Source organism: Ambystoma mexicanum, chromosome 3p (genome assembly GCF_040938575.1).
Source record: "Ambystoma mexicanum isolate Mex_15411 chromosome 3p, UKY_AmexF1_1, whole genome shotgun sequence".
In the NCBI taxonomy this organism is placed as follows: domain Eukaryota; kingdom Metazoa; phylum Chordata; class Amphibia; order Caudata; family Ambystomatidae; genus Ambystoma; species Ambystoma mexicanum.
The window spans coordinates 935536659-935557722 of NC_090925.1; the positions used below are offsets into that span (position 1 = coordinate 935536659).

General features: G+C 47.5%; 1 protein-coding gene across 6 annotated transcripts in view; it reads right to left on the reverse strand.

Moving 5' to 3' along the window:
- Positions 1-21064, reverse strand: part of CPNE1 (copine 1) — a 677094-nt gene that overhangs the window by 119081 nt on the left and 536949 nt on the right. For all 6 annotated transcript variants that reach the window (XM_069652236.1, XM_069652233.1, XM_069652235.1 and 3 more), the window contains exon 14: positions 4281-4414. In XM_069652236.1, coding sequence (XP_069508337.1) covers positions 4281-4414 — 134 coding nt within the window. The remainder of the gene's footprint in view (positions 1-4280; positions 4415-21064) is intronic.

Below are 21064 nucleotides of genomic sequence, written 5' to 3' on the forward strand. Positions count from 1 at the left end.
AGGGTCCAGCCGTCTCTTTACAGAGCTCAAGAGAGGGATAGACTGGCTTGCCGGAGGCTTTTCATTAATAATGTCCTCCACGAAATCTTGTTTGGGCAAGGCTTCCAGCGTGGCAATTTTAAAGAATTCCGCTGCTTTTTTCAGCATGTTGTTGAAAGCCATTTGATCATCCACCGGGGAAGCTTGTCGAATCGGGGTTGATGGGGGGGGAGAGTCGAGGAAAACGATATCAGAATTGTGATCATCCTGCTTGGTGTCCTCCCAGTTGTCTGTTGCCCCTTGATCTTCCCCATAGTTGTCCAGAAAAGAAGCCTCTTCTTCTGTATAGATGTCTCTATACGTGTCCATCTGGACATCTTCTTGATAGTCAACTTGGTGTTGGGCATCTTGTGTTTGAGGGTTAGGGTCTACCCGAGCTCTTTTCGGCAGAGGTTGATCAGAAGCCCTGAAAAACTGCTCCAGCCGATACATACACCCCTCGAATTGCTCCATGGTCCACTTGGATGACCCAAATGGACCTAGCTGAGTAGGAACCAGGTTCTCCGCCCTAAGGCGTTGAGAGGATCTCCTCAGGGTGTTTGAGAGGGGTACCTGGCTTTCTTCGGAAGAGTCTTCGGGATCGTCTTCCAAATCCGTGGAAAACTTTTTGGTGGATTGGCCCATAACTGTGGGCGGAACCGGTACTACGCCCACCACCGTAGCAATCCTATTGATGCTCTTACGGATAGTCACCGAATCTTCGGGAGACAACGCCTCCGATGTTGTGTCGGCAGTGAAAATGTCTTCCGCGGCTCCAGAAGGGCCAGCGGATGGCTTCTCGGGTAAAGGCCTACTCGCAGTTTTCGGGCCTGTAAGGGCCTTGGAAACCTTGGAACCCGTCGAAGATTCTTGTTCAGAAACTTCGCGTGTGTAGTTTGGGGAGTAGCGCCCTCGTTATGTGCGTTATGCCCAGTCGTCATGCGCTGCTGCAGATGCGGGGAAGGCTTCGGATCAGATCGATCCGATGGCGCTTTCGCCTTCTTCGATGAAGTCGTCGAGGAGGGCGCTTGGGTTGTGTGCTTTGTGCGGTGCTTGTACGCCCCTGTCACCGGGTGTGGTCCCTGTAGCAAGACCAGAGTCGAGCCTGGAAGGGTCGGGGACGGGCGTGGCGGCCCTAGAATAGTCCGCCTCAAGTTCTATAACGTCCACGTTGGACATTTGGTCATCCGATGTACCCCCGTCACTTTCGGCTGGTGTCGCGGCAGGGGAGGGAGGCTCCACGCGTGACATTCCGTACGCGGCCCACCGCTTCAACCGGCGCTCCTTAAGGGTTTTAGGTTTAAGGAGTTTACACGCCGAACACTGCTTCTCATCGTGCTCTAGGGGAAGACAAGCGTTACACGACATGTGCTCTTCTTTCCACGGATATCTGACCCTACACACAGGGCAGAATCTAAATGGAGTCCTTTCCATAGCAGAAGGGAAGGGTGACCAGACCAAAAAGGAAAGCAGTGGAAAAGAGGAAAGACATCATAGCAGTGTGGCAAACCCCGAGCCCACTCTCCCTACTGTGTAGGCCGGCCAGAAGGCCGCCCACGTGGAAGTCCGAAAGCCGGATGTTAGGCGCCGGAACCCACAGCCGTAGACTATTCCCCCGTAGTCTTCGTCGAAGATGTTCTTGATGGGCAGTGACTTAACGGGGATTAAACCGACAATTCGGTAAGATAAACAATGTCTCATGAAGAGCTCTGCTATAGGGCGACCCGTTATCTGGGGGACCTCTGCGCGTGAGGGATTTTGGGTACTACACACGTCACGAAAGGGATAGTGTTTCAGACACGTCTATGCAGACGTCCCCTTTCGGTCCCCGAAAGACAAGATGCAATACTCCGCGGTTACCACTGGATGTCGGACCATATGCACAGCATGTGATTCTAAGCAGATTAACAAGCATCAGAAATTATGAGAGATTAGCACACAACATCTTTTGTGGAGTGCTAGGGGGATGACTAGTATTCCCATTCTCTTGGCTTGTGTTACTTTTTAGTCACAGTGACAACCCTACAATTATGGCTGGTGACAGTGGATGTGTTCTACCAACTATTGTGCTATTTCTTACCGCAGACTGTGTTCACAATCTCGGTTGTGCACAATAGGGTCACCTATGTTCTAACATGGTGGCTCCTTTCTTTTTTTCCCCCCCATTTCTCGCGTGGTTGTCCTTTGTTAGCCCTTCTACCATTCTGGGATGGCGAGGTCTATGTGTGTGTGTGTGTTTTGCTTTTGGCAGGAACCTTTGGGTGTCCCCCGCCCAGGCTCCAGAGCATCTGGGCAGGCAGGAGGTGGAAGAGGAGTTATTAATTCCCCTGCGCTTTGTCTGCCTGTGTTCCTGAAGAGAACCAGTTTCCACTGGGGGGTCAACAGGGTTCCTGATTAGACAGCCCCAAAGCTTCTGTAAAAACACAGAGTTTGCAGAGGAGTGTCTGGGAAAACCAAAGAAAAGGTGAGGTTCCTGAGGTGAAAGGCAAGTCGACCACTGGAAATGAAGATTCAAAGCTGAAGACGACCAGAGATGCCTGCAGACCCTGCCAGTAATCGTGAAGCAAGCACTGCTGTCCTGACCCGTTTTCTGAACAGACAGAGGAGCTCTGAAGAGGACAACTCCTTCCCTTTGTTTGCTGGAACCAACCAGCCCTCAGACAAACTACAAATAGAGCCATCTCCCAAGGTGCTGTGCCTTTCCAAATCTGCAGATCGCTAACACCATGAGACCTCGACCCATTTGCAGTGCAACGTCTTTGCGAGGCCAAATCCGTCCAGAGCTTTGGTGAGCTCCAGTTGGATATCAAGAGGCACAATCCCACTCATCCAGGTCCCCTCACTAGAGTGCAGGACTTCAGAATCAAAGATGATCAACCGGCCGAATACCGTAGTTTGTTGGAGCCGATAAAAAGGCACCAAAACAGTAGACGTGCCAAGGATCCTCTCTCGAGACTGCTGGCGAGACATCCCATTCAGAGTCCTTCCTTTCGTCACCAGGCCGAGGAAACTGGAGACCGGGTCCGTTGCTGCTGCACAGAGAATCCAGCTATGTTTACTTCTTCTAACCTAGGATACTGTAGGTTTAAAGGTAGAACTTATCCTGAACTGAAGAGTCAGTGGTGAAGAGAAGTCCGGGTGCCCACCCTATCTCTGACTCATGCTTGCTAGCTTGTGTCCCTTTAGGGAGTCCATTTGCAGGGTCCTCCTAACTTGTGTTATATTCTTAAGGATCTTATTCTAGTGACTGAAAGTATCCGGAGTAACTTTGCTTATCCTGCTACTTCATAAGACTTTGGCCCCACTCCTAAACTGACTTTTTTGAATAGTTAGGGATAGTTAGCAGCTAGAAAAAAAAGTCTCTCTAGAACATTAAGTATTGCCGCTTTGTGTATAACCAACCTTTTTCCTTCTAAAAGAGTTTAACCGATTGGTTTTGCCAACAATGAACTTTTATCTGTAAAGTGACGCAAGTGCGCGTTAGTACCGATAATACAGTAGAACTGTCAGTGTTAAACTAACAATTGTAATCGCGAGCAACTACTATTGAAGTAATCACCTCTGAAAAGTATCAAGAATTCCTATGTGTGTTGGTTAGTGTAATATGTATCTACATTCCATATTTAAATAAGAATACATGTATATTTTTTATAAAACATTTACTTGTGTTTCTTTGGACTATTGTACTTACTGGGTTCACAGTTTACTTACCTACAGCTCACATCTTCCTCCTATGATGGGTCTGGCTGCTCTGCCATTCTACCAAGATCCTTTGGGTAGTACAGGCTTATACTAAGAGTTGGAGACCTGTATGCTAAGGGATAGTTTTATGAAATCGTATCTCAAGGGGACTTTAGGAAAACTCGCCTAACACCAACTCCATCGAATATGAAGTCAACACAGCCTTCAACAGCTTTTGGGCTGTGTTTATTTCAATAAATGGTGTCCTTCCCTTTATCTCTGATGCACAGAGCTTGCAGAGGACCTCTGGTCCAGAGTGAAAGGTTGTCGGCGCAAGGAAGGTGAGCAGCTGTAGTAATCTAGCACCCTCAAAAGAGGTGTGGAAGTTTGAGAGAACATCACAGTTAGAAGCCCAATGGCTTAAATTATCAGGTGTTTTAGTATAATCTACTCTGGAATATACATGGTGATTGACAACTGAGCAGCCAAGATGTACTGAGGGAGGAAGTGGAACTAAGGCATTTACACTTCTGAACTCAAACTGCAACAGACATGTTTTGAAGATTAAAAATTAACCTTACCGAAGCGGTTTTCTGTTGTGCAGCAGCAACTGCAAATCTTGCAACATGGTTTATTATGGGAGAGAAATTAGTTGGTCCATACAAACGAACTTGTGGTAAGGCCTGTCTATAAGCATCAACAATCCCTTGAACACCTGTAAAGCAACAGTTTGTTAAATGCAAAAGTCATAGAATACGTTTTAAACACTATGTTTATAATTTTTTGGATGACAAGTTTACAGTGATTTACAAACAACCCACCCTGTCCAATTATAAATCTATACAAATCTAAAAATACATTCCTGGAAATTATGCATGAATCCCATCTAAAATTATACCACTTCTAAAGGGGGACTTGTGCCATCAGGATAGGTCCCCATTTGCATCATCGTTATAGGTTTGCCATTAGCCATAATTAAAAAAAAATAGAAATAAAGATACAATCTTTACATCTTTTTTCGTATTAACATGGACAAAGTTTTGGAGCAGTATAATAACCCATTTTAAATAAAGCCAAAATGTGGTCATTGGATACTCTGGCAAAGCATAAAGCTGCCAGGTGGCACACAAGCAGCCTGAGGTGTGGTAAAAATTAACTTGGCTACTATCTTTTAGGTACGAAATCCAAACTCTGGACAGAGCCATTATTTGCTTGAAAAACAAAGCATGCAAGATAATAGCAAATTCACATGCAACTCTAGTTCTCCTACCAGTGCAATAGGGTTTAAGTTTCTTACCTGTAACTATTTTGGTCTGGCATGGATTCACATGCTCATTAATATTCCCAGTCAGCCTGGGAATCTTCGGTAAAAGTCTTGCACAATGCTTTAGAAGTCTTTGTAGAATAAGAAGAAATCAAAGCAAGGCCACAAGCCGATCATGCCTGTGAGGTAAGCTGTTAGCAACTCTACAGAAGTAACTAAGACAAGTCTCCAACTAGGACAAGTGAGATTACACAACAAGAGGTAAGTTCTCTTAGACTGTACAGTACCATTAGGTTGAAGAAAAGTGCAGCAGATGGCTTCTGTTCCTGTGCAGCTCTGCAGATCCTGGTGTTCCTGAGCCTCAGTCACGGGGACAAGAGGGAGGACTTCTGGGGTCTCCTGCACTGCAATGGGACGGTCACCGACCGCAACCGGCAATCTTCAAACAAGTGGCAATTCGGAGTTTCAGCTCCTCACGTCCACCGCAAATAGCAGGACTGCGGTTCCTGGCTGTCGAGATGGGCTTTCCTTGCATCTGGGGTCCAGCACTCTGTTGAGGTGGCTCAGGCTCGGTCAGTCCTGCTTCCTGGGAGTCCGGAGGATCTTCCTGGAGCTCTTGGCCAGCTTGAAAGCAACACATACAATCTGGTGTTCCTCTTCCTGGCTATACGGTTTCCAGCAGCAACTCTGGAAACTCAACCAGCTCCGAGGTGGATGCCAAGGTGGCTTACTTTGGAGTTTATTGGTCCGACCAACACAAGGAGATAAGTTGTTCGTGCAGGGGCTTCTCTGTCGATGCGAACTTGGCGTTTCGGCACTGCACCAGGGCTTCACCGGGCAAACCAATGGTCCAGTAGATGCGGCAGGCGTCCTCTTCAAGTTCCTCTTCAGTTCCTTTGTCCAGTGGTCGACTCTGCCTTCCAAAAGACTTGCCTTTTATTCAGTTCTCTCCCATTCATTCCAGTCTAGCGGTTAGACACCCAGCAGGGTGGCTGTCCTTGCAGGACAGTCAGCCGGCCAATCACTATACAGTGCATTTGGGTCTGCTAGGAGAGTAAGCACAGGGAGTTTCGCGAACCTGCCTCACTTCCTGCCTACCCCAGACATCCTGGAGCCAGAGGAGGGCTTCACTCGTGAATCCCGCAAAAGGCAAAATGAACAAAAAGACCAAACCTGATTTGGCGTGCAGAGTAAATCTCAAGAAGGACCTTTCCACAAAGAAATGGTGAAAAAAGAAGATTGGGGCCATTTTGACAAAAATGGACCCTTGGGTACTTTACTGTAGCTATGCACGCAGACCACGGTAAATGCACACCATTGTAGTTAAAACGAAACCACTGCCACCAGCCATTCAGTGAGAAAAGGGTAACATAAAATGTTACATGAGGAGCTAGACAAAGGGGATACTAGGTAATCCCTCCAGCACTCTATTCTAAGATAGGGTGTGCTGGGTCTAGCAAGTGACAATGGTAAGTAAAGTCAATTTCACTACACTGCTCTTGGAAACAGTAGTTTATCCAAGAGAAGGTATTTTAAACCTTTGGGAAATCTGAAAGACATCTCCGTGTCACTGCACTCAAGGTGCTGTGTCACACAATGTAAAAGATTATGCCTATGGAGTTTGTCAGACTCCAAAGTCAAAAGAAACAGTCCAAATCACAATAAAATACATGAGAGAGTGGGGAAAAGGGTCACTCTCCAGGGTAAACAAACCAAGCACTCAAAAATACAAGTTGCTGGGGGTCTCCAAGGTGGAAGGAATTGGCACATTTCTGAGAATTCTCCCTAACAGAGAGGATGTCCAGGTGGCTTACTTTGGAGTTGATTGGTCCCACCAACTCAAGGGGAGAAGTCGTTCTTGCAGGGCTTGACAGTCATGTAACATAAAAATGTTACATGAGAAACCAGACAGAGGGGATACTAATTAACCCCTCCAGCACCCTATGGTAAGATAGTGTGCGCTGGGTCTAGAAAGTTAAAAATGTAAGTAATGTCAATTTCACTTCACTGCTCTTGGAAACAGCAGTTTCATCAAAAGAAGGTATTTAAATCTGTGGGAAATCTAAGAGACTTCCCTGTGTGACTGCACTGAAGGTGCTGTTTGTCACAATGTAAAGATAATGCCAATGGAGTTTGTCAGACTCCAAAGTCAAAACAAACAGTCCAAATCACGGAAAAATACATGGGCGAGTGGGGAAAAAGGTCTCACTCTCTCGAGGTTAGAAATTAAAAGTCCTAAAGTCCAGCGAAAAGAGCTGGGGGTCTCCAAGGTAGAAGGGAATTAGCACATTTCTGAGAATTCTCCCGAACAGCTCTGCTCTTCACAAGCCTAACAGCTTGTTGCCCAACAGTGATTATTTCTTAAACTCTATACAGACATTGTGAAAGACTTGTGCTATCTAAAGAAGTGCCTCAGCTCCATAATTGTTCAAATTGACTTTGGCTGTCCTGGCTCCCTGCAGACTCTTTTAAACCCATTGACTTTGGTTAGGGGGTGCATACATTTAACTTGTATTGCTGGGAAACATCTAATCTAGACTTCATTGGGCGACTGAAAAGTGTTCACATACTTTTGAGAGCCTGACACCTTTTTCCTTCCCTAACCTATTCTTTTTCCACAACCTCAGAATTGCATTAAGTACAACAAGTGATATATCAATGCCAAACATTGTCCTAGTAATTGAAGTCATCTGATTGTGTAGGAAGTGTGTGAGGCACCCCACAAGGGTATCTACTTGCTCATCTTAAATCTGAGGAAGTGTTATGAAGTGTATTTTAATTGTTCCATATTGCCCTTTTTAAAGAAGGCTTATTTAAAACTGACGTTAAAGAAATAATTATTTTACTAGAAAACCTTGAATGTAAGTGTTCTTTGGATACTTGTAATTGTGAATCGCAGTGTTACATCTCTACAGCTCACATTTACCCCTCTTGAGATAAGTCTGGCTGCTCAGTCTCTCTACCAACTTGTGTAGTACAGACCTATACCAATAGGTGGCCTACCCATTACCAAGAGGACAAGGCTGGTGTAGTCTCCCACATGGTTACTGCATCCAATCTTGCCTAACATTGGAACAACTTAGTGCCTCTTACTTGAACGCCCCCCACCCCTGATATTTGGAACAGGGGAAATCACGGTATTGGGCATGTCTACTCATCCCTCAATTGGTGGTGGGGAAGAGGGAAATAGTATTTCAGGAGCACAGCAATATGCAAGCTTGTCTGTACTAACTGAAGAAGATGCAAATGCTGTGGGGCTGGCCATTGATAATCTAAGGAATCATATGTTGACAGAAATTAAAGAACAAAAGTTCCCTTTAAAGGATATAAGCAGACATGTCTCTGCATTGGTTCAATTGATAGAAAAATCCACCCCAACTGGAAAATCAGTGAAGGAGCGCCCTGCTACATATGCAGGACGATAGGGGTGCAACTCCAGTATACCAGACATCACATCAGAGAGGGCAATTGGCTGCAAAATAGAAGTGACATAGGACCCGTTTATAAACAAGAGTAACCAATCCAAAAACAAAACAAAAAAACAGGGCAAAAAATTATTAGCAATAAAAGCCCTAAATAAATAATCCTGAAAATATATGTGCAAAATTGCACAGTGACTCATCAGGGGACGAATGCACAGTGGACCAGGAAGGAGGCCTTGAGCTGAAAGTTAAGGGCAAGTCGGTTGGGGAGAAAAAAAGAAGGGACCTAAAGGACACGGGGGAAGAGATGGGGAAAGGGAGTGGGTCATATGAGCTCTCTAGTGTTAGGCTGATCAATGCTCTGAAAAGCAAGGGCAAATGATTCCCGAGGGCCCTATCTAAAACGGCAACATTTAAAATAGTTAATCAGAATAAGGGCAGCATGGGGTCTAAAAGAGATTTAGAGGAAGAAATACCTACAAAAAGCTCATCTACGGGTCCCCGAGCTTAGAGACGAAGGCAAAAAGACAGTGCCTTCAATGGGACCTCCTATGAATGAGAAACAGATTAGAGACATGATAAACCTCATGATGTCTAAAACGGTTGCAAATAAGGAAGGCTCGTGTCCTAGAAATCTAGGTGCATCTTTATCAGCCCCAATGGGTCATAGGCAGTCAGTGCTAGTCCGTGCTGATGTTGCTGGTGCTGGTCACTCTGCTGTTTGCATCGAAGTGAAAGCCTGGCTGTATCATGCCCTTAACGCCAGGTATGGCTTTATTCTTACCCGTTATGCCCTCTATACGCACTTGTCAAGTAACACGAGGAAGGGCTATTGTGAACACCTTGCGCAGGGATTCGGATGTGGGGGAGATTTACAACACCATGGGACATTCGCTAACCACAGAAAAAATACCTAATAGCCAGGGGAAGGAACTTCTATTTAATAACTAAGGTACTTTTGTTGAGGGGAAAAAGTAATGAGGTTCTGCCTACACACCTTGTCACAACTCATGAGACCCGAGTGATTCCAAGCATGATTACGCCCTGACATCACCTGATGACACACATGGCCCAAAACAGCAGAAGTATTCAGGGAACCCCCATACTGTTTAATGGGTCAATTTTTAAAGCTGCCCTTTTGAATATTAGGTCACTAGGAAAGTCTGCTATAGAGGTCCATGACTTCATCCTGGACAATGATATTGATTTCCTCGCCATAGCTGAAACCTAGCTCAAGGATGACAGTGGCCTCATTATTTTCTATGAACAGAACAGAGAGTCAGGTATCGGTGGAGGGGTAGAACTTATAGCTAGGAAGAACATAATTTCTTCCGAACCCCCACAATATGTGAGGGCTGTGAATTGCTACACTTAAAAATAAACTCTTTACCAGTTCACGGTACTCATATCTTTGTGATCTACCGCCCTCCTAATGAGATGCCCAGTTGAACAAGGACCTTTTGGCCATTTTCACGAATAATACCCCCAACATATCTAGTCTGCTTATGGGAGACCACAATAGGTGTAAGGGTAATCACGCAGATAAAGAAGCGGTTTCCCTTGAGCTTCATTTTAAAAATGTCAATATTGTGTTATACAATAAAAAAGTGACACATGTTAAAGGTAACATCTTGGACTGGGTGCGGCAAAAAATATGCAGATCGATTTAATCTGTACTACCCCTTGTGTCTCGTCTGAACATTTCCCTGTGCTTTTCGAAATAATCCTTCCCGGGAAACCTATTCCCCAGGGGAAACCACTTAAAAAAGGTAAACTGTAGGAATATTAATACAATTAGACCGGCTGACCTGCACCAATGTCTACTCAGTATCATGGTCCATACATCAGACCTTGATTCACAGGATATACCGTTTCCTAGATACAATTCTGCCATCAGTGACCTGCTCAACAGCATAGCTCTTGTTAAAACCAGAACCATTAGAGACAGACAAAATCATTGTAGTTGGTTCTCTGCGCAACTTACAAAACAAACAGGAAAAAAGATTAGCAGAATGAAAATGGAATAACCCCAGACAGACGAAAATAAAACGAACTGGAAAAATATTGAAAAGGAGTTTAGGGAAAGAAAATCTGTTGCAATAAGAAACTTCTACAATGCAGAAATTGAGGAATCCTCAAATAGCACAAGAAAACTTTTGGAAATTTTGAAAACCCTGGAGAAGGAGAAAAAAAAAACACAAAAAACACCTGAAATCAGAGTTTGCCTCCCCACCCTCTGAAGTCCAGTAAAACCATTCAACTGAGGCAGTACAGTACTCCACTCTTAATATAAGGCTATGAGTTCAGGGTAGCATAGACAGAGCAGCCAGGCTTATTTTAGGAGGGAGAGAGGGCTGTAGAATCGGTACAAATGAAACTGTAGTACAAATGGTCCAAAAAAACACTGAAACACTGTTTTGTACAAATAAATGGTTTATTTAAATACAAGTAGGCCCAGATAAATCTAGGGGTAATTAAGTACTATCACATATATGTAATCACAATTATAAAAAAAACTATGCTTGAAGGTACACAGACCAAAGCATAAACCTTATTTGGAAGTCCTAACAGTAGTTCTAGGGAAGTCAAACCTTTTCATACACATTGGGCCTCATTATAAGTTTGCCGGTCCAGTAACAACGGTACCGGTAAGCTTGCCGGTACCACTGTGACCGGACCGGCAAACTGCGAGGTCTGCGAGCGGGTGCTTTTTCGCCAGACCGGCACCTGCGAGCAGGCCATGTCGGATGCACCAGCACTATCAACAAATGGTTCCGGTGCATCCGACCTTCCCATTGAGTCCAATGGGATTTAAATGGGAATTGGGAGTAATATTTTCCAGCGCCCCGGGAATGGGCAAGTACCAGGTCCACCGGGGCTGTAATGCCCTGGTAATTGCCCAGTACCGGGCGCCGGAGTCATAACGAGGCCCATTCAGTATAGGTCACACCTAATCTTGGGGAGTAAAAACCAATGGCTACTTTTTTATCACATTCAGTAATATAAGGGTCGGAGACCCTGCCATTTGTACAGTGATGCTCAGTAACAAATCACATAAGTCAACTGGACAGTATACGTTTTGTGAATAGTGGAACACTTATTTTAGGTGCAATAAAAACATAAAGCTACTTTTGTGATAACACAGTTATACTAGGTGAGTAAAACCTAAAGATGTAATAATCAATAACAGGTGCTTTTGAGATCAGTGAAACACAGATTGAGATAGGAAGTAACTCAGGTAACTTCTTTTTGGATGGCACACAGCTAACTCAAGGCAAGTAAAACCCATATACTTTTTCAAGGATCTATCAGCAACTTGGGGCAGGTATAAACCTAAGACTCTTTTGGTGTCACGTTTAAACAGCACAGGGAATGCAAAACCCAAAGTTAAACTTTACAGAATGACTCAGTTATTCTAGGTAGGTAAGACCTAATACAGACTTGGCTAACAGCAGGTCAGGGGAAGCAAGACCCAGTTGGGGGACACTCATACATTTATCCTAACAGGAAAAATCTGGTGAAACCAACACATTACTTTTGGGAAGAGGCACAACCAAATCACAGGTGAGTAATATACCATTAGATCTAATTTCCGTTAGAATGGCAAAACGGTTTCTAAGGAAAGAAAGATGTTAAACATAATTTTGAGAATAGTGCACACCACATCCAAGGTAAGTAAGAACCTGTGTAACTGTTCACTCTCAAGAGTTACAGTTACCAACCAACCAACTCTTTTACAAGTAAGTAACTTTCAAACACTTTTTTTCTTTTCTAGGCAAAAGGCCCAATCCCTTAAAAAGGGTTTCCCTCATTGGAGCATAAGTGTTCTCAGTGGCAGAAGGGTGGAGGGTCAACTAAGGTCTAATGTCCAACAGACAGTGTCAGGATTGGTTCTTAGTAGCAAAACTCAGAGTTCCTCAGGAAGACTGGGCAAACAGGTGAGTATTTTACTTTAGAGTTAGAAGAGGGTCCAGGGGCTTCACAGAAGATACCCGGGCAGGATTATAGCAGTGGGGCTGGGTGCACTGGACGAGAGACCTCGCCCTCACAGAAAACACCCCACAACTACCCAGAAATACCAAGAGACTTAAGGTAAGTACATACCCAAGTCAACACAGTACCTCAGCATTGAAGAAGATTTTGCAGCAGGAGGACTTCAGGCTCTGCATCCAAAAACCCGGTTGGTGGATTCCTTGTTGTGGTGACTGAAAACAGGACCTCAGGAGGAACTTTGCAGCATGGATCATTGGAGAAGGCTCTAGGCAAGGTTTTCTCGTGGCTGGATGCAGTTCTGTGGATTTGCTGCCTTTTACAGGAGCACAGAAAAAGACAAAATATTGCGGTCAGATTCTCATCGTTACAAAGGTCCAGCACTCTGGTGAGGGTACTTTTCTGACTTGACTTGTGTCTCTGGAGATACACCAGGATGCCCACGAAATTTCAGCAAGATTCAGAATTCGGAAGACTGCACCGTACAATGGCTCGAGGTCCCAGGGTATTGGAGCCTGGCAAGGTCACAGCAATGTGTGGGATGGCTCAAAATGCAGGTCTTCTCGCATCTAGTGGGTCTCACTATGCTCTGGGTAAATCATCTAAGCTGCTTTCCTTCATCATCCTCTTCGGTTTTGGTTCCAGTGGTCGACTTGTCTTCAGCTTCCGGGTTTGCAGTATTTAACAGGAACTACAGCACAACCTCTGCAATCTCTCCCTGTATTTTACAACAAGGGGGGTCTGGTTGTCTAATCAGGACAGCCAGCCGCCCACTGGGATTTGTCCTCATTCAGGCAAGGAGGAAGTCAACGGACAGCAGAGTTTTGGACTCCTCCCTCGCTTCCTGCCTTCACAGACAAACTGAAGCCTGGCCGGGGAGTCCAGGGTACTCCCGCCAAAGATAAAAATCACACAAAGGAATTTCCAGGAACAAGGAAGGACAAAAATGGCGAAAAAAGAAGATGGGGGACATTTTGGTAAAATGAGCACCCGTAGGTGCCTTTACTGCAGCTGTGAACACAGCTCGCAGTAAAGGTGCACCAAATAAAAAAAAAGGTATCACTGCCACCAGCCATTGAAGGTAAGCTTGTCGCTTTAACAAAATTGTTACAATTTTAGTACGAAAGGGGATACATTGCAACTCCCAAACACTCCATATGGGGCGGGGTGTGCTGGTTTCACAAAATAAAATGTAAAAGGGATCCAAAGATCCATTCCACCCTTAGTTCTCTCAAGGTTAGCCAGAGAAAGATAAAAGGGGAGCCCCTAGGGCAACCCAGCAACAACAGGCACTTAATGCCAAAAAGTTGTTAAAGAGGATAACTTTAAAAAGACACGTGGAGAGTCTAAAAAATGACACCCATAAAAAAGTAAAAGATTCTGTGGGTGTGGAAAAAGGTTCCCACTCACAGAGGTATAAGGACAAATAATCCACCAGTAAAGCAAAAAGTTCTGGGGTTGACCCCGGTCAGAAAGATTTACCATTTGTATGGAAAATCTTACCCAACAAGGATGTCCTTAGGAAGATGCAGCCCCTTAAGAGGCTAACATTTTCCACCCACTACAATCTGGTTTAAGAGATCCCCATGGCTTGAAGAGCGCCTTGCTTGATCTTCAGAGCCAGATGATGGATTGTATGGACAGGAGCAAGGCAGGCCTACTGATACTTCTTGATTTATCCAGCGGCCTTTGATCTCTTGGATCACACAAAACTCCTAGCTACCCTATCCACTGTCGGCCACTTTTCTCCAATAGACATGAAATGGCAGAACTCTTTCCCGTCAGGCAGAATGTTGAGAGTATGTTGGGGCTAAGCATCCTCAGGCGCCCTACTGTCCACTTGTGGAGTGCCTCAGGGAGCATGTTTGTCCCTTGCACTCTTTAACGTCTACTTAAGCCCTCTGTTGTGATATCCTGGACAAATCAGGGGTCAAATTCATGAATTATACCAATGACATAGAGCTACTGGTAGAGCTGAGTAGGGACTACACTGAGGACGTAAAAATTGTACAGAACATCAAACTAATAATAAAATACTGGATGACTCAACATTGGCTCTGCCTTAATAGCGGAAAAACCCGAACTATTGATCTTTGGATCCCCTCAAGCAAGGTTGAAACTGGGGCCAGCATATGCGAAATTTTCAATTGACGACCACTCCATTAAAATCTCAGACCAGGTTAAAACTGAGTAATACCGGACCAATCACTGAGCGCAGATACCCATGTAAGAAGTGTCAAAAAAATCTCAGTACCACTTGAGGCTACTTAGATTGGTAAAGCCTTATGTTTCTAGTGAGAATTGTGAAGCCCTTGTCAGAGCCATCGTAATGACTCGTATTGACTATTGTAATGCACTTCTTGTGCGAGCAAGTAAGTACTGTATAGAAAAGCTCCAAGTCTTTCAGAATGATGCACTCCAAATGGTAAAAGGTGTTTCAAGACGGGAACACATTACCTCGGCTAGAAGGGAACTCGACTGGCTCCCCAAATGGGGCTTCAGAAGGCCCAGTCCATACAGCATGGGGCAGCACTCTGGAACAACATGATAGATGATGTGAAGGAAGCCTCTAAATCCACCCAATCATACGATTCCAACCCGAATGTAGCCCAAACGGGACAATGGAACTCTAAGGCTGCAGGAGCCAAGTTCTCAGGTTCAGCGATCCTGGGTCCTGATGCAGGTTTGCACTTCGTTCTCGAACAAGAAGATCCGGGACCCCCTAGCAGTTTGACCGGAGGCGACGCGGACATGCTGAGAAGGTCTGGGTACCAAATCTGCCTCAGCCACGCCGGGGCGATGGGCATGCTGCATCGGCACTGTGCGTGTGTTGATGACTCATTGTAGGAGAGGCAACGGCAGGAATGCGTACAGAAACAGGCCTTCCCACGGGAAGGAGAATGCGTCCCCACCCAATGCTCCTCGGTTGGTGGAACCTGCTGGAAAACCCCCAGCATTTGGAGTTCTTCGCCGTCGCAAACAGATCGATCTGGGGCCTGCCCCACTTGATGAAGATGCGGTCTACTTGGTCCTGCTGAAGTTCCCACTCGTAGCCAGGAGCGCAACTCCCTGCTCAGGGAGTCAGCGATGGTATTCTGGACTCCCACCAGGTGAAAGAACGAGGAATATCCCTCATCCAAAGGCTCAGTGCCACAAGTCCTGTGCCTCTTTGGAGAGCGCTGGAGACCGCATGCCCCCCTGCTTCCTGATGTTGAACATTGTGGTGGTGTTGTCCGTCACGATCCTCACCACCTTGCCCCTCAGACACAGAAGGAATTACCTGAGGGCCCAGAACACTTCCCATAGCTCCAGGATATTGATGTGTAGATCCTTCTCCTCCGGCAGACACAGGCCTCTGGTGTGCAGACGTACTGTGTGGGCTCCCCAGCCCTCCAGGGACTGGTCCGCGATGCCTGTTTTTTTGAATGTCTAGGGTTTTGAAACCCTGTGCCTCGGGCGATGTTGGAGTGAACACCCCACCACGTTATCACCCCAACAGAACTCCTCACTGAACGGGATCTTGTCCGCAAATCTTCTGGACACCTGTATCCAGCGAGCGTCCATGAACTCCTGAAGAGGTTGCATCCGTAACCTGCAGAGCCGAATACGGTAGATGCAAGGCGACATTATGCCGAGGAGCAACTTGATGGTCCGCACTGTGGCGGTGTTCAGTGCCAACAGCCGTTGCACTTAATCCTGCATCGCCGCTACTCGCTCCTCCGAGGTCGATGCCAGGGAGGAGACCATGTGGAGTCTGGCTCCTAGGAACAGTGCGTTCTACGATGCGGTCAAGCAGGACTTTGGATAACCGATGGAGAATCCCAGGTCCGTCAGCAGGTGGACTGTCGTCTCTGTGTCCGACGGCTAACTCTTGCGAACTGGGCCAGATAAGCCACTCGTCGAAGTACGTGTACACGTGTATCCCCCGTAGACGCAGATGGACCACCACCGGTGCCAGGCATTTCGTGAACACCATGGGGGCTTGTTAGAGAGAATTCTCAGAAATGTGCTAATTTCCTTCTACCTTAGAGACCCCCAGCTCTTTTGCTGGACTTTAGAGAGAGCGAGACCTTTTTCCCATTCTCCCATGTATTTTTCTTTGATTTTGGAGTCTGACAAACTCCATAGGCATCATCTGTTTGCATTGTTACACACAACACCTTCATTGCAGTGGCAGAGGGAAGTCTTTTAGATTCCCCAAAGGTTTAATACCTTCTCTGGGTTAAACTACTGTTTCCAAGAGCAGTGAAATTTACTTTACTTACATTTGTAACTTTCTAGACCCAGCACACACTATCTTACAATAGGGTGCTGGAGGGGTTACTTAGTATCCCCTTTGTCTAGTTTCTCATGTAACATGTTTATGTTACCCTTTCTACAATTAATGGCTGATGGCAGTGGTTTACTTTTTTCTACCATTGAGCGTTTCTACCGCAGGCTGCAATTGCAGCTGCAGTAAAGCACCCGTGGATGCCCATTTTGTCAAAATGGCCCTAGTCGTTTTTCGCCATTTCTTGTTGGAAAGGTCCTTCTTCAGATTTACTCTGCGCGCCAAACCAGGTTTGGTCTCTTTGTTCGTTTTGTCTTTGACGGGATTCGCTGGTGAATCCGGTGTCTGGCAGGGCAGGAAGCGAGGGAGGTTCCCAAAACTCCCCGTGCTTAGTCTCCTTGGTTACAGGAATGCACCCAAATATGTTTGGCTGGCTGGCTGTCCCTGCTGTGTGATTGACAGCTAGGCTGCGAATGAATGGGAAAAGCCTGCATAAAAGGTGAGGTATTTTGGGCAGAAGGCAGAGTCGACCACTGGACGAAGGAATCCCAAGAAGAACTTGGAAGAGATGCTTGCTGCAACTCATTGGCCGTTGGCTTGCCCAGTGAAGCCCTGCTGCAGTGCTGAAGCTCCGAATTCGCCTCGACTACGGAAGTCCTGCAAAGGACGACTTCTCCCCTTGGGTTGGTGGGACCAATCGACCACAAGACAAACTCATCTTGAAAACCTCTCTGAGCTAGTTGTACTTGCATTGCTGCTGCAAGAACAGATTGCCAATGAGAGGAACACCAGAATCGAGTGTGTCGTCTTTAAGTCGGACCCGAGCTCCAGGAAGATCCTCTGGACTCCCATGAAGCAGCACTGACCAAGCCTGAGCCACCTCAACAGAGTGCTGCACCTCAGATGCAAGGAAAGTCCATGAGGTATCCGGGAACCGCAGTGGTGCTATTTGCGAGAGCCCCGAGAAGCTGAAACTCCGAAGTGCCGCTAATCTGAAGTTTGCCCATTGCTGCCGCCGACCTTCAATTCGTAGTGCAGGAGTCCCCAGACATCCTCCCTCTTGTGCCTATGACGGAGGCCCAGGAACAACAGGACCTGCAGACTTACAACAGGAACAGAAGCCAGCTGGAACCAATTTCTTCAAACCAAAAGGTACTGTAAAAGTAATTATAAATTACTCGCTGTAGTGACTAACGTACTCTTAGTCCATAGTTCCCTTTCCTCCATACTGTATGGGTGTCCCTTCCAAGGGACGGGAGACGGAACATTTTTCACTAGAAAAAAACCTCCCCCCTTTAAATTTAGAGGGCGCGGTCCAAAGAGCATGCACTGCCCCGACTCCGCCCTCCGGCGCCACACCACAGTCCCCAATGACGTGTCTACAATAGATTTAACATTGTCTAATGACACAAGTATTATTAGGGGGGGGGGCGGTTGGTGGGACGTATGGAGGAAAGGGGACTATGGACTAAGAGTATGTTAGTCACTACGGTGAGTAACTTATAATTACTCTTACGTCCCATCCCCTTTCCTGCATACTGTATGGGTGATTACAACTGATTGTAGCTCCAGGGGAGAGAGGAGAACCTCGTTAAGCAAATAGGTTCCTGAGAACCACCTGTCTGAAAGCCGCCTACTATCTAGAGCTGGCATCCAATCAGTAATGCATGCAGAAAGCAGAGGGAGAGACCCAAGTGGTCGCCCTGCTTATGACTTGCCAAGGGACATGGCGCTGGAATGCGATGGCCGTTGCCTTGGCCCCGACTGCGTGGACATGCATGTTGGCCGGGAGCGGCTTGTACTGGCCCTCGTACGCTTCCTTGGTGGGATATGGAACATCCAGTGGGATATGGAAGCCTTAGAGGCCTGATAACCTGGCCTCGAGCCTTTCGAAAGTGACAGAGCGTCCGACTTGCAGAAGCCCTTGGTCCTGTCCAAGTCGAATTTTAGGGCAAGCCCGACATCCAGGCAGTGCAGCACTCTGTGCTTCATCCTTGGCATCGGGAAAGAACTTAGAAAGGACTATTTCTTTGTTTAAGTGAAATGCAGATGGAACGTTGGGCAGAAATGCCGGGTGCGTCCGCATGACTACTTTGTCCTTGTGAAAGGTGGTATATGGTTCAGAGGCGACCAACGCCTGGATCTCGCTGACTCTGCGAGCCGAGGTAAGACCGACTAGTAAGACCGTCTTGATGGTGACCAGCCTAATGTCCACGGATGCCATTGGCTCGAATAGGGTGGATGATCCTGCTCCCCTGCTGTGCCAGAAGATGTGCTGGGCCTGTCAGAAGGTGTATCGGGGGCACCTCTGAGAGGCCGAGTAGTTCCCAAAACCATGGCCTGGCCAGCCACCATGGAGCTATTAGAATGATGCGGAGTCGATGAGACTCCTTGATCTTGCAAATTACCCTGTGGATCAGGGGAGTAGGCGGAAAGGCATAGGCTTTCATGCCGGTCCACTGGAGGTGAAATGTGTCGCCCAGAGAGCCGGGGCCCTGACCCTGCCAGGATGCGAACTGAGGGCACTTCTTGTTGTGCCAGGTGGCAAAGAGATCCACTTGGGGAGGACCCCACCTGAATAATGAGGTCATTTAGCTGCCGCTCGTAATAGTCCGCTCCCAGCCTGCTGAGCCAGTCTGCCTCCAGCTTGGATTCCCCCGGGAGGTGGACTGGCGAGAGGTAAATGTCGTTTTCCAGGGCCCATTCCCACATGCTGATCGCCAGCCTGCACAAAGGAGGGGATCTGGTGCCTCCCTGCTTGTTGACGTAGTACTTGCTGGTCGAGTTGTCTGTCTGTATGAGGACAACCTTTCCCTTGAGAAGTGGTAGGAATGCTCTGAGCGTTACCAAGATGGCATTCAGCTCCAGCCAACTGATGTGGTATTCCTGCTCCTGTTGAGTCCAGGTGCCGTGGCCCGAGAGATCATCCAGGGTAGCTCACCAGCCCTCGACTTGACTGGCTGAGGATGGCATGTCCGGATCCTCCTCCTCGTGCGGATCCTGCAGATCTGGAGGATCTTGTGGAGGAGTAGTAGATGGCGCCTGAGGCTGGGGTACAGGGACCGCAGCCGGAGGTTGCAGAGTTGGCTGTGGAGCCGGAGGCGGCGGCTGCACCAGGACCTGGGGGCCAGATGGAGGAATCTGTGGTGTCATTAGCATGGCGGGGAGGACTTCCCTGACTGCGTCTTTGATTATAACCCCCATCTGAGGAGACCTCATGAGGTCGAGAAACTTCTCGAAGAGCACCTCCTCACTGGCCAAAGATGTGGCAGGGGGTACTGATGGGGTAGCAGGGGTTGCTGGAGCTGCTGCGTACCCTGTCCATATGGACGCAAAGTAAAGTTGCCCTGCGCAAATGAAGGGTAGACTGTAGGCCACCTACCTGGTTGAGGCCAGTCCCACCTTGACACTCGTTCTTTGCAGAATTTGTGGAATGGCGTTGGACATGTGCCCCTTTCTGGCATGGCTGTCATTTTGTCAAGCTGCCTGCCACGTGCCTGCAACGTTTTGCTCAGCTGGCTGGGCCCAGCCTCATCCAAGACTCTTGCGTGTGGATCACAAGGCCTACCCTGCTCCCCGGGCCTCAGCCCAGTAGGTGCAAGACCCTCGACCCGGGAGTCGGTAGAGCTGCATGTAGGTGCCTCCTCAGACGTATTGCCGGTATTAGGGCGTAGCCCCTCGGCCATTGTGCTGGTAAAAGGGCATAGCCCCTTAGTGTAGACCAGGTACAAGAACCTTCCGGTCCCTCGACACTGCGCCTGGGAGGATCAGAGGACCCCTCGACCTGAAGGCCGGTAGCTGTAGCAGCCTCGGGGCACGTGCCGGTAGAAGGACCTGGCCGGTCCCTCCCGTGCTGGTGAGTCCCTGGGAAGGAGTGTACCTTGCGGGATGCGCGGGAAAATATTGGCCCTACCTTGGCTCTGGTTTGATGCTTCATGAAGTTCTTGAGATCCTCTGGAGGAGACCTCTGGAAGAGCTCCGTCCACCTGGCGAGTCTGCTCTTCAGTGCCTTCGAGGACAGCGAGCCACACCCCAAACATGATTGCCAACCGTGGACTGAGCCAAGGCAACGTAGGCAGAGGGCGTGGGGGTCTGAAGTTGGGAAGAGCCCGTTGCAGGATGGACACCTGATGAACCGTGTAGAAGTCGACATGCGCCGCGGAGGAGCGTGACGCCTGAGGACCGAGTACCTGAATGATAGATGAGACAAAAAAGACAAAGAAGAAGTATCTGCGCGTGGAATTGCATGGCCGAAGCCAAACCCAGCAGCGCTGGTGAATTCGGCCCGTTCCCGTCGACGCGGAAAAGGGGACTGGGGTGTTGCGACAGAGGGCAGAGTCAGGGCAGCGCATGCTCCCTGGGTCGCACCACCGCATGCCTCTAAATTTAAAGGGGAAGAAGGTTTTTTTCTGGTGAAAA